This window comes from Rhinopithecus bieti, unplaced genomic scaffold (genome assembly GCF_001698545.2).
Source record: "Rhinopithecus bieti isolate Rb0 unplaced genomic scaffold, ASM169854v2 scaffold_2350, whole genome shotgun sequence".
NCBI classification, from domain to species: domain Eukaryota; kingdom Metazoa; phylum Chordata; class Mammalia; order Primates; family Cercopithecidae; genus Rhinopithecus; species Rhinopithecus bieti.
Genome location: NW_016803902.1, coordinates 2,278,208 through 2,290,916, shown reverse-complemented (window position 1 = coordinate 2,290,916; position 12,709 = coordinate 2,278,208). Strand labels below are relative to the sequence as shown.

At 35.5% G+C, this 12,709-nt stretch overlaps 1 protein-coding gene across 1 annotated transcript in view; it reads right to left on the bottom strand.

Moving 5' to 3' along the window:
• Positions 1 to 12,709, bottom strand: part of PRMT3 (protein arginine methyltransferase 3) — a 139,775-nt gene that overhangs the window by 63,959 nt on the left and 63,107 nt on the right. Inside the window, 1 exon segment of the mRNA XM_017858381.1 lies at positions 1,156 to 1,234. Within this exon segment, the coding sequence (XP_017713870.1) occupies positions 1,156 to 1,234 (79 nt within the window).

Sequence of the window (12,709 nt, the reverse complement as noted above, 5' to 3'; positions counted from 1 at the left end):
GCCACTACGCCCAGCTAATTTTTTGATTTTTTTTTTTTTTTTTTAGTAGAGATGGGGTTTCACCATATTGGTCAGGCTGGTCTTGAACTCCTGACCTCAGGTGATTCGCCTACCTCGGCCTGCCAGAGTGCTGGGATTACAGGCATGAGCCACCGCACTGGGCTGGTCTTACTGATTTTTCACTGTACCAAAACTGCCAAAGTAATTTCATAGAACATGGATGGTAGGAGGCACAACTATGGTCAAGTCCTTTGCATCACTAGTTTGAAATGCCTACCCCTTTCATGTGACAGTTTTACCAACTGTATTCTGACCATGGAAACCACTTGCTGATTCTGAAACTTTGAGAAAGGTAAGATGCAGGGAGGTAAGTGTAGGAGGAACATGTTGTTCAATTCAGTTTTAATGATTCTTTAAATGATTCAATTCAATAAACATGTATGATGCTCCATCTACATCCTAGAAGCTGTGGAGCTCATTTAAGAGTTAAAGCTAAACAAACATAATCCCTGTCCTGAAAGACAATTATTTTGTATGTACACAATTGCTCACAGCAGAAGGTCTGTAAAAACAGAATCTCACTCTGAGTATGCAGAGTTAATATGATTAAATGTTTTCCAGAGACATGAAAAGAAAGCCTTCCAAATTTATTAGGGTCCCTTTATATGTGGATTGGGTATGCTGTATTTTTAAAACGTATTAGAAACTAGTCACTACTTAAAATGTTCTCAGAAAATCACAGAGAGGTCGGGTTTTCATATTTAGTGAAGCCATGAATAATCTCCAACTTAGACTGAAACATGCCATTGGGAAAAAAGGGAACTAAATGACATGAGGATTAAAAATAGAAAGGAGTTTGTTAGATTTGAGTTTGAATATCAAAAAGCTTCCAAAACGTAGTCTTTAGATATTTATTAAAAGGACCTTTTAATAAAAGCATTCTTGAGAATACTATTACCTTGGAGTCCTCCATATCTCATATAATATTCTACTTTCAACAATACAGTAAACAAATGTCTTAAAGTTTCCTTTAACGGAAACATCTTTCGTCTCTATCAGGAACTTCCTCGGCCATGCATAGTTTATTTGAAATCCAAAGGTTCATTTGGTTCTGCTAGACTAAAATTAGATTATTAACCAGAATTTTCTACTCACCCGAGCCTCCTTTTGCCAAGTATTTGTTCTTTGCATAAAGGACAGAATCTAACATAGACTCAAACAGAAGAAAATAGCCCTGCATAAAAAAAGGGGGAAAAAAAGTTTAGAAATGTGCAATACTGTCATAAGCAGGTCAATATAAACATAGGTGCTGCTCTTTTAATTACAAAATAGTTTTTTGTTTCTGCCATAGATGTAATAATATTCTGCAAAATCTGACACTATTTTTTTGCAGTAAAAGTTATTGGAAAATCAGGCCAGCTTATAAAGTGAACTCAGAAAGTTTATTGTGGTAGAATATACTGCATGTTCTTTACCTATGATTCTACTTTCCAGACTACTCTTTCTTCCTCATTAAAAAAAAGTTTGGAAAGAAATTATTAACAAGCCCCATAACTCTCTGGAATGATTCAACATCCATCTAGAGCAGTGGTTCTCCACTTGATTTTGCCCGCTGGGGAACATGTGGCAATGTCTGAGTAATTTTTGATTGTTGTAACTAGGGGTGGGCGATGAAGGAGATGCTACTGGCATCTACTGGGTAGAGCCAAGGTATGTTGGTAAACATCCTACAATGCACAGGACAGCTTCTCACAAGAAAGAATGACCTGGCCCAAAATGTCAATAGTGCTAAGGTTGAGAAACTCTAGTCTAGAAAACCATTTCCCAAATAATTTCCTGTATAGTGACTTTCTTTTAGGTATAAAAAATAAAACGAAATAAAATAAAATAAAATAAACAGAAACAAGAAAGGGGAGGGATCCTTAGTCAAAAAGGTTTAAGAAACGCCAGCTGCTATATCCTCCTATTAGAGATTCATAATGCGCACAAGCACACTAAAAGTTCTAAGCAGTTGTTATGGTAAACAGAACTGCTGAACATATTTTAACCAAGTATTACCTACTTTCTGACTACAGACCTTTTTTTCTATTTAACAGCTATCAACACCTTGCAGAACTAGTGTTTATGGAAATATAATTCATAAACCTACTGAATTTACAGTATGATAATGAATCCCCTACCAAGAAAGGATAATGATACAGTACAAATGAAAAAAGAATTTGCCACTATTGGTGCCACAAATACACTACATTCTAATACTGTGCTTCACAGTTTATTAAACAAATGACAAATAATCATGACTGAGAAATCACTATCAGTTTCAGTCAGTCTTTCTCCTTCTAGGGTCCAACCCCCCAACAGCCCTATGCAGCAGGGAAAGCCAAGTGCTCAGCACATAGCACAGTTTATTGCTTAGGGTGAACCAACATGAATTTTACCTTTACTTTAGCATTCTATATCAAAACTGTTCTCATTCACTCATTTGTTTTGTGCACAAATAAATGACCAGTGGGGCAACTATAAATATTCTTTAACCACATTAACAAAAAATATTTTAAAGGTTTCTCTAGAATAAGAAAAACCTGCAAACCCAGAATGGGTAATCTTCACAAGAGATTAACAGCAATTTTAATTTATAGAAAATACAGCTCTCATGCTTGAATCACTTACGAAGGAACGGAACTGAATTGCCGGCAACTCTACATTGGTATTGACCTATTCCTCCCAACACACTAACTCATTGATACAAAAATAACTGCCTATTAAACAAAGGCTTAGGAACAAAGCTTGTTTATCAATATGTTACTTTAGGAAACTTAAGGCTTTGACAGAAACTTGTTTTTCTGTATAGAGTACTTCAGTAACATGTAAAATTCTTACAAGTTAGTTCCCCATTAATATTATCTATGTATTCAAAGAACAAGGGACTTACGGGATTCAACTAAGAAATCTTTACCAATCTGACATATCCATGCAGATTATGCACACAAATGCTTATAAATAGGCATTCAACTGTTGCTTATAGTGAATTATAATTTATGCCAAGGAATTATTAAATGGAAGGCATCTATTTATCTTATGAGGAAAAGATTGGCTGGTAAAACCTATTAATAGATTTGGTGAAAAAAATGGACACTATTTGCAAGATTGCTGTGTTTTAAAACTTAAATAAAATTGACATTTTAGTACAAATTAAGTATTAATTACAGTCCAATCCTTTTTGGACAAAAGCCCAAAAAAGTTTGTACTGATTTTCATTGTCAAATTGTTTTCTAGTATTCTAGCTCTATCTTTCAGCTCTGCTGTTACCTTATCAAAAAGAATTTCTCTGATGTTCCTACATAAAATATTCTTTCTTTTTCTTTCATCAAGTTCCATTTATTTATCCTGCTTTGTATTTCATCATAGCACGTATGAATTAAAATACTATTTATTTTGTTTTGTCTCCTTAAAACTATCAGCTCCAAGATCAAGGATTTTGTCATATTGTTTGAAGCTGTATTCCTGAAGGCTGAAAATGTGTCTGGTAGATAGTAGGAACTCAATATATAACTTTAAAATGAATAAATGAATAAAAGTTATTAATACTATATGTAATATATTTGTTAAAATGAAACTGCTTGCTTTTGTTATTTTTTGTGGTACAAATTAAAATGTTATTTTAAAATGATATTTTGTTTTCTAAAATTAAAACTGACAAATAATGGTGGTGATAATCATTAAAATTCATTGTAATGCCTCTATAAAATTATTTCATTTAATTCTTCCCCAAAGCACCATTTATTGTTATTCCAATTTAATTTATTTATGTTGAGATCTAAAATAATAGTTCAGTCACATAAATTGGGGAGTGAATGAGACAGAATTTGAACCTTGACCTCACTACACAAGTTCTGAATCACCCTTGTATGTTGCCTCTTAAATTGATTTGCCTAATTGAAAATAAGATTTAGTATGTGTATTATACTACATTTGTAATTAAGGATTCAAGCATCCCAAAAATGAAAAATTTTTCATAGACCATATTAAACAAGATTAGAATTTACAACAGGTGTGCGATCATTTCAGCGTAGTATCTCAGTTGGCAGCTGGCTCTGAGCCACCATTCGTTGTGAAAATATTAGTTTGGAAAAATCAATGCACATACTAGAATATATATAGAATAAGACATTCATGAGATAAGATATCCAGTTAAAAATATTAGCAGATGAAAAGATTCATATATGTTTTGCTAATGGTTATTGTCCTTTCTCTCAACTTTCCCCTTTGCTAAACTTCATTTTACGATAGGCTCCCTATGTGATACAACAGCCTTTAAATTCCTGGGAATCGTCCTTGGTTCTGAACCAAGTCATTTATTACTGATACCAGAAGGCTTTGGTCCAAATGCCCCACTCATCTGCAGTGTAATTCAGACTGTAATTTCACAGGCTGCTGCCTCACCTGTAGCAGTGCCATCTGGAAGGAGAATTATGCCTGATATTTTCTCCCATGATGCTCATGGGCATTCTTCTTTCAATAGTAACATTTACTTTTTAAAAAATTAAATACTGCATTTATACTTTAATGGTTACTGTAAAGGAACATATGGAATTAAATCAGGGACTAGAATATTAACCTCATTCATTGAAGTGGGAATCTTATTTTTAAAATGGCTGCTCATGATATCTTCTTGGATTAGATACATTAGTGATAAATGAAACTTTTGATACCTTCAGTATAAGGTGCCTTTCTAACTTTTTGTAGTTCAAATAACTGAATTACTGATACATCTTTAGGCAAAATTTAACTATTAAAAAAAAGGTGAGGCAAGGGAGAGTTACAAATAAAATGGAAGAGTTAATCTGAAGGATGACAAAGAATCAATAATCTGAAATGTTTAAAGATAAAAGATTACCTGTAACAAATAGACAAGCCTATATAATCTAATCATAATTTCTATGTAGTATATCTCTGAATCATAATAAGTGGTTGATAACATTTTTTCCAGTATTACTCTCAAATTCTGTAACATTCACTGTAGATAGAATTTTTTTATGTGATTGGAGCTGGCAGTCAGTTGTTAATGGGAAACAAGACATTTTAAGTAACAACATACAGATTTGTTTGCCAGCATTCTTTGAGGACATACCCACTGATTGGAATCCTCATCATCTTCCCTATCTAAACCACATTCATAGATTTTAGGTAATTTCCAGGTTTGGTTAAATAGAAGAAAAAAAAAATCTATGAGCACTTGCCAAGTGGAGAATCCTCCGTGAATTCCATGATTTCCACCTTCCTACTCCTACTCTTCAAACTAGGAGGAGACAACTCAGGAAGGAGAAAACACACACACACAAAAAAACCACCAAAAAAAAAAAAAAAAGAAAGAAAAACACTGTGGAATGGACTAAGTAAAACAATTTGTTTACAAACAATTTACAGTTGTTTATGAGTAAAACAATTTTACTCACTCCATTCTACAGCTTTTTTTCAGTGTTTTCTCCTTCCTGAGTTTTTCCAAAGCAGTCACTTTTGTTTGCATAGAAAAAAACCAACTATATCCTTTATATAATCTTATCAATCGTTTGTGTTCATATTTAACTAATTTTACATGAATAAGCAGGCAAACAAACACACTAAGCTCTTGGTAAACAACACAACTGACAGAAGCAGAACAGTAGCAGCATGCTGAAGGTGGCTTTATGTGTTCAGAGAGAGCCACAGGAACCTAGCAATGTGTTATATAAAAAGAACACAGAACATCACAAATTCGGTGAATTAGTTAAATGCAGGTTGGTTATGATATCTTCTATGACATATTCATGTAACAAAATATATTGTCACAATGTCACCTCTCCAAGAAAATCTTCCTTGATTCCCCATACCAGGTCAGGTACCTTTATAATACGACCCAAATTAGAGGCTAACTTATTATCAACGCATAGAAACAATCATTCTAAAGCAGGGTTTCTCGATATTGATACTAATGACATTTTGGGCCAGATAAATTTGTCGGGGCTTTCCTGTCCACTGAAGGATGTTTAGCAGCATTCCTGGCCTCTACCCACTGGCACCATTGTCCCCACCCAACCCACAGTCCCAAATTATAACAATCTAAAATGTTTCCAGAGATTGCCCATATCTCAAATATCCCCAGGAGTGCGAAATTGTCCCCTCTTCCACTCCATTGAAAACCACTGTTTTAGAGGTATCCAAAATGCAAATAAATAAGCATTCTTTCCTAATCTACTGTGTTCTCTGCTTAAAAAAAAAGTACCAAACTTAAGGTCTTACAGAATTCAATACAATCTCTATTTATTTCACTGTTATAATAGCCCTAGATATTAAACATTTTTACCGCAAAGTTTTTTCAATGATTCTGCAGTCTATCACTTGACCCTTCCATCTTAAAATGTGCTAATAATATCCACCTAATTTATAATAAATGTGATAAAGAAATTACATGAGAGTTTTCAAAGTAATTATATCAAATCCTTTTGGGTAAGATACTTTCCTTACAGCTCCACAGTGACTGATAAAGATTATATTACACTGTTACGCACTTGGCAAAATACAGGTGGCTGATGATAACACTCAACAGGGAAACCTTTACCCTTTGCACTTATTTGCCGTAGAATGAGTAAGAAATGTGTTGGCATCTACATATACACACATAGACATCTTTGTACAATGTTTAATGTATTTGGCCAAGATAAATTTCTTAAAGTAGAATTCTTGGATTAAAGGATATGCACATTCAAAATATTGATATGTATCATCAAACTGCCCACAGAAAGACTACAACAATTTTTATTCCCACAATTGTATGAGTGGAGTAAAAACCTAAATGTAAAAGGGAAAGGTATAGAGCTTATGGAGAATATTTTCATGTTCCTGTGAAAAAAGTACTGACCATAAAGACCAATACATTTGACTATGTTAAATCCCAGAATCTCTGCTCATAAAAACAATGAAGTTACAGAGTCTGAAAAGATATTGGCCACCCACACACATATACACATTTGTATATTTTCCATCTCCAATGAAGAATATCAATTGTTAAAAAAAAAAGAGTATGCAACCCAAAAGAAAAATGGGCAAAATAATTATATACAATTCATAAGACAAAAAATATATTCATTCATTAGTAATTCAAACACAATGGAAAACTACTACATGACTACCAGATTAGCAGTCACACAATCCCCAGGGTTGAGAAGTCTATGGAGGCATGAAATAAAATTTTACTGCAGTACTTTGGAAAAGTACAGTACTTCGGAATTATCCATTAACATGTAAGAGCAGCATACCCTGTGATCCAGCAACTCTACTCCTAATTGTATACCTAGACACAAGTGCTTAAGTATAAGAGCACACACGTACAAGCACACTATAGCACTATTATTTGCATGATAATAAACTGGAAATGATCCAGCGCCCACCAACAGTAAAATTTAAAAAACACTTTCCTACCATGTGTTTTCTTATGGTACATTCATACAATGACATCTATAGAAATGAAAATAAATTATCCTTATAGGCAATATAAATTAATGTTATGAACATGACTGAGTGAAGAAAGCAAAACAAATATTTAAAAAAGAAAAAGATATGTTTTGCTCCATTTATATAAATTTCAAAAACTGGTAAATATAAACTACACTGTTTAGGGATGTAAGTATAAGTAGTAACAGCAAAAAGAAAAGCAAGGAAATGATTATTATAAAGGTCAGGAGAGTGGTTACCTCTCGGGTAGGGAGTTGTAACTGAGAAATGATATCTGGATGTCTTCTTTCTATATTTTCATCTGGCTGATGATCACACAGGTGTTCATTATATAACTATTTGTTACACTGTACCTGTAAGTTTATGTAATTTTCTGTGTATGGTACATTTCACAGCTAAAAAAGTTATACAAAGAAGATTTACATAACTAGCATATATAATATACAATAATGTGGGTGCAAGCAAAAAGAACACATTCATATCTGCTTATAAATGGTTATAGCATGTGTGGAACAGTTCACAATTAGACAAAATCATTGCCTCTGTAGATGGAATATAATAGTAGGGGTATAGGAAGGGAAGGAGAGTAACCCTTCAATATAAACTTGCATATCTTGCGAATTTTTTATCATTGTTATACACTATTTGTATATAAAATTTTAAAAAAGAAAATGGCAAATAATCACAAGCTAAAAGACAATAGTTTTCATACTGTATTTTGAAAGAAAAGTGAAACTGATTTTTTTTAAAAGACATTAAGATTACAGGAAGAGACTGCTAGAGAGGTTGAGAAAAGGAAAATCAAGAAAGTGCTATACAGAAGAAATCCACTTTTAACCTATCTATGTTTTATATTTAAAGAAAAGGGTGGGAAAACCCATAACATTTAAACATTAACCATAAGAAAATTACAATTATTAAAAACATTATCAGGGACAAAGAACAATATTTCATAATGATAAAGAAGCCAAACTATCAGTAACACATTAAAAACCTAATGTGTATGCACCTAATAACCACATAAAAATACCTGAAGCAAAACCTGACAGAACTGAAGAGAGAGAGACAACCCTGAACTACAGGTAGAAATTTCATTCTTCTTCTTTCAGTAATTGACAGAATTAACAGACAAAATAAATAAGGATTTAAAAGACCTGAACAATACAGTCAACCAACTTGACTCAAATGGCAATTATGTAACACTCCAACAATAACAGAGTACTTCATTCTAAATCAGTGTGGAACATTCAGTAAGAGAGACCATATGCTGGGCCATAAAGCAAGTCTGAACAAATTTAAAGGAATGATAGCATATAGAGCGTGTTCTCTTATCACAACCAAATTAAATTAGAAATTAATAACAAGGATATTTTTAAAATTTCTTAACATTTAGAAATTAAACATGCTTCTAAATAATCCATGGACCAAAGCAGAAATCACAAGGATGTATTTTGAATTGAATAAATTTGTGGGATGCAGCTATAGCAGTCATTAGAGGGAAACTTATTATTGATGAAAAAAGCAAGGTACAGAACAATATGTAGACTAGGCATACCTTACACTGAATATGAGATTCACTGCTTTATCCCACCTAGAAGAGTGCCAGGTACGTAGTAGCCACACTATCTGTTAAGTGAATGAGTATGCCAAGGGGTAGAAATATACATACATGTTTATAATAGAGTGAAATATTTTAAGAAGGATATACTAGAAACTGGTAACAGATTTTGTTGGGGACGAGGGGTGGGTCCTGAGTAATAGGGTTAAAGATCAAAAAAAAAAAAAAAAAAAAAAAGGATAAAATTTATAATATCTATATATCACACAGTCAAAAAATGACAATAGAATCTTACATATATTAATCACAAATATCTGTCAGAGAAGCTCCTAATTTACCTATTATTTAACTTGATCACCACCTTCCATGCAAGAAGAATCATGGCAATAACTGCCACTTACTAGGTCTCTATTATATGCTTGCTACTGTTCTGCAAGACTACTGTCTTCCACTTCTCTCACCTTCCAACATACAATTCCCACTTTTTTAGTGCTGTGGACTTCTGGAGAACATAACTTAGCACAAGAAATAATTTCCTCTGCATATTCTAAAGTTTAAAAAACTTGTATTAGTTTTTTCTCCCACTAGATGGCACTCTCACTTAATCAACAAAAGACTGACAGTCAAATTGGCCCTATTCCTCAGACTGCAGAAAACTGTCCAATAAGCAAGTCTACCAAAAGAAAAAGTGAATATCTAAAACTATTTCCAAAGGCATGTGTGGGTCTTATACGAGACCCACAAAAACAGTTTCTAAAACAATATTCACAATCCCCCAAGGTGGGTGAAAAAATTCATAATGATAACTGGATATTCCACTCTCAAAACTAATTAATGTTGGCCAGGCATGGTGGCTTATGCCTGTAATCTCAACACCTGCAAGGCTGAGGAGTGAGGATCCTTTGAACCCATGAGTTTGAGACCACCCTGAGCAACACAGGGAGACCCCATTTTTACAAAAAAAATGGAAAGATTAGCTGGGCATTGTGGCTCATGCCAGTAGTCCCAGCTACTCCAGAGACTGAGGCAGGAGGATAGCTTGAGCCCAGGTCAAGGCCGCAGTGAGCCATGTTTGTGCCACTGTACCCCAGCCTGGGCAACAGAGCAAGACCCTCTCTCCCAAAAAAGAAAAAGAAAAGTAACAGTCTCTCCCTCTGTTGCCCAGGCTGGAGTGCAGTGGCGTGATCTTGGCTTACTACAACCTCAGCCTCTCTGGTTCAAGTCAGTCTCCTGCCTCAGCTTCCTGAGTAGCTGGGATTACAGGTGCATGCCACCATGGCTGGCTAATTTTTTTATTTTTAGTGGAGACAGGGTTTTACCATGTCAGACAGGCTAGTCTTGAACTCCCAACCTCAAGTGATCCACTCACCTTAGTCCCCCAAAGTGCTGGGATTACAGGCATGAGCCACTGTGCCCGGCCCCAAGCACTTTTATTAAAGACAATTATAGTATTACATAGTAACAGTGTGAGCTATGGTCTGAGTGTGTTTCCCAAAATACGTTAAAACTTAATCACCAATGTGATAGTATTTAAAGGTGGAGTCTTCAGGAGGTGATTAAGTCATGAGGGCTTGGAAGGGATTGGGGTCCTTAAAAAAGAACTTGAGGAAGTAGGTTCATTCCCTTCTATTCCTTCTGCCATGTGAGGATACAGCAACAAGGCACCATCTTGGAAGCAGAGATTTAGCTCTCACTGGACATTCAACCTGCCAGAACTCTGACCTTGAACTTGCAGCCTCTAGAACTGTGAGAAATAAATTTCCTTGTTTATAAATTACCCAGTCTCAGGTATTCTGTTATAGCAGCACAAATGGACTAAGACACAGTGATTCTAGAATACTTACAGACTTTTGAGGCTATAGGAAATAGTTACTGACAGAATGATTCAGTCTATAAAGAACAAGATCTCATTCTGTTTCCAGCAACAATGTATTTTAGGAGCTACTGACACTCTAAATACAAAAAATATGCTAGGAGGAAAAAAAGAACATCTTATTAGATGCATCAGTAAGCTGGCTTTCGCCTTGAGAGCATTTGCTAAACCTAGTCAATGAACATGGAGGAAATAGGAAACAAAGCCCAAAGTTCAACTAAAGTGAGAACTCTAAGAAGAAATCGCCCTAAATAACAGAGCTGGGACAAACAAATGTACCTACACAGCAAATGTGAATTTACAATCCCATTTGCTGTCACCCATTTCCCCAATTCAGTTTAGAACCTTGGTGTTGAGTAGTCAAACACATACTTCCTCCCTAACTCCACCGTCTCCAACACGCATAAGACAGGCCCCAAACATACAACTCTGATTTACAATGCCTGGGTGGCAGGAAAAACCTAAAGTCAATAATTTAAAAGTGACCCTTCGACACACTCTTTGGTAAGACTGCGGAAACATGGGTATTCTCATTCCACTGTTGGTAAGAAAGTCAAATGGTACACAGTACTGAGGAGAATTTGGCAATAACCAGTAACACTGCCCTCTCCCTCCCTTTCTCCATCCCTCCAGAACTGGCCTCAAGCAATCTTCCTGTCTTGGCCTCCCAAAGTGCTGGGATTACAGGTATAAGCCACCATGCCCAGCCCTCATTAACCCTTTGACATATCAATCTCACCTCTAGCAATATAAAATGACATTACACATGTACAAGAATATTCAATATTATTTGTAATAACAAAAGAATGGGTAAAATTCAAATGAGCATGAATTATGTAGAATGTAATTATCTATACAATTTATTCTACACAAGAATAAAAACCTTATATTTGAAATATACTTGAATATTATTAGTTCAGGTCAGGGGGGTGTGCAGAATTAATCAAATACATGTCTAGGAAAGTTGGTGTGCATGTGTGTAAAAAGGAATGAGAAATATTTCTATAGAATAATGAAGTGATTTCTGAGATAGAATTTTAGTTGAATAAAAGCAAAGTATAGAACAATATCTCGAATACGCTAACTTTTGCATAAGGGTGAATACATACATATCTAATACTTTCAAAATAACCCCAAAGATAAAAAGAAAATGGTCATCTATCCACAAAGGAAGATAATAGAAGAAGAAACAGAATCTCCTGTTATCTTAAAATGTACATAAAGATATAGTAGGCAAGATGGCCGAATAGGAACAGCTCCAGTCTCCAACTCCCAGTGCGAGCGACACAGAAGACCGGTGCTTTCTGCATTTTCAACTGAGGTATTGGGGTCATCTCAATGGGGAGTGCTGGACAATCGGTGCTGGTCAGCTGCTGCAGCCCGACCAGCGAGAGCTGAAGCAGGGCAAGGCATTGCCTCACCTGGGAAGCACAAGGGGGGAAGGGAATCCCTTTTCCTAGCCAGGCGAACTGAGACACACAACACCTGGAAAATCGGGTAATTCCCACCCCAATACTGTGCTTTAAGCAAACGGGCACACCAGGAGATTATACCCACACCTGTTCGGGAGGGTCCCACGGCCACGGAGCCTCCCTCATTGCTAGCACAGCAGTCTGCGATCTAACCGCAAGGCAGCAGCAAGGCTGGGGGAGGGGCGCCTGCCATTGCTGAGGCTTAAGTAGGTAAACAAAGCGGCTGGGAAGCTCGAACTGGGTGGAGCTCACAGCAGCTCAAGGAAACCTGCCTGTCTCTGTAGACTCCACCTCTGGGGACAGGGCACAGCTAAA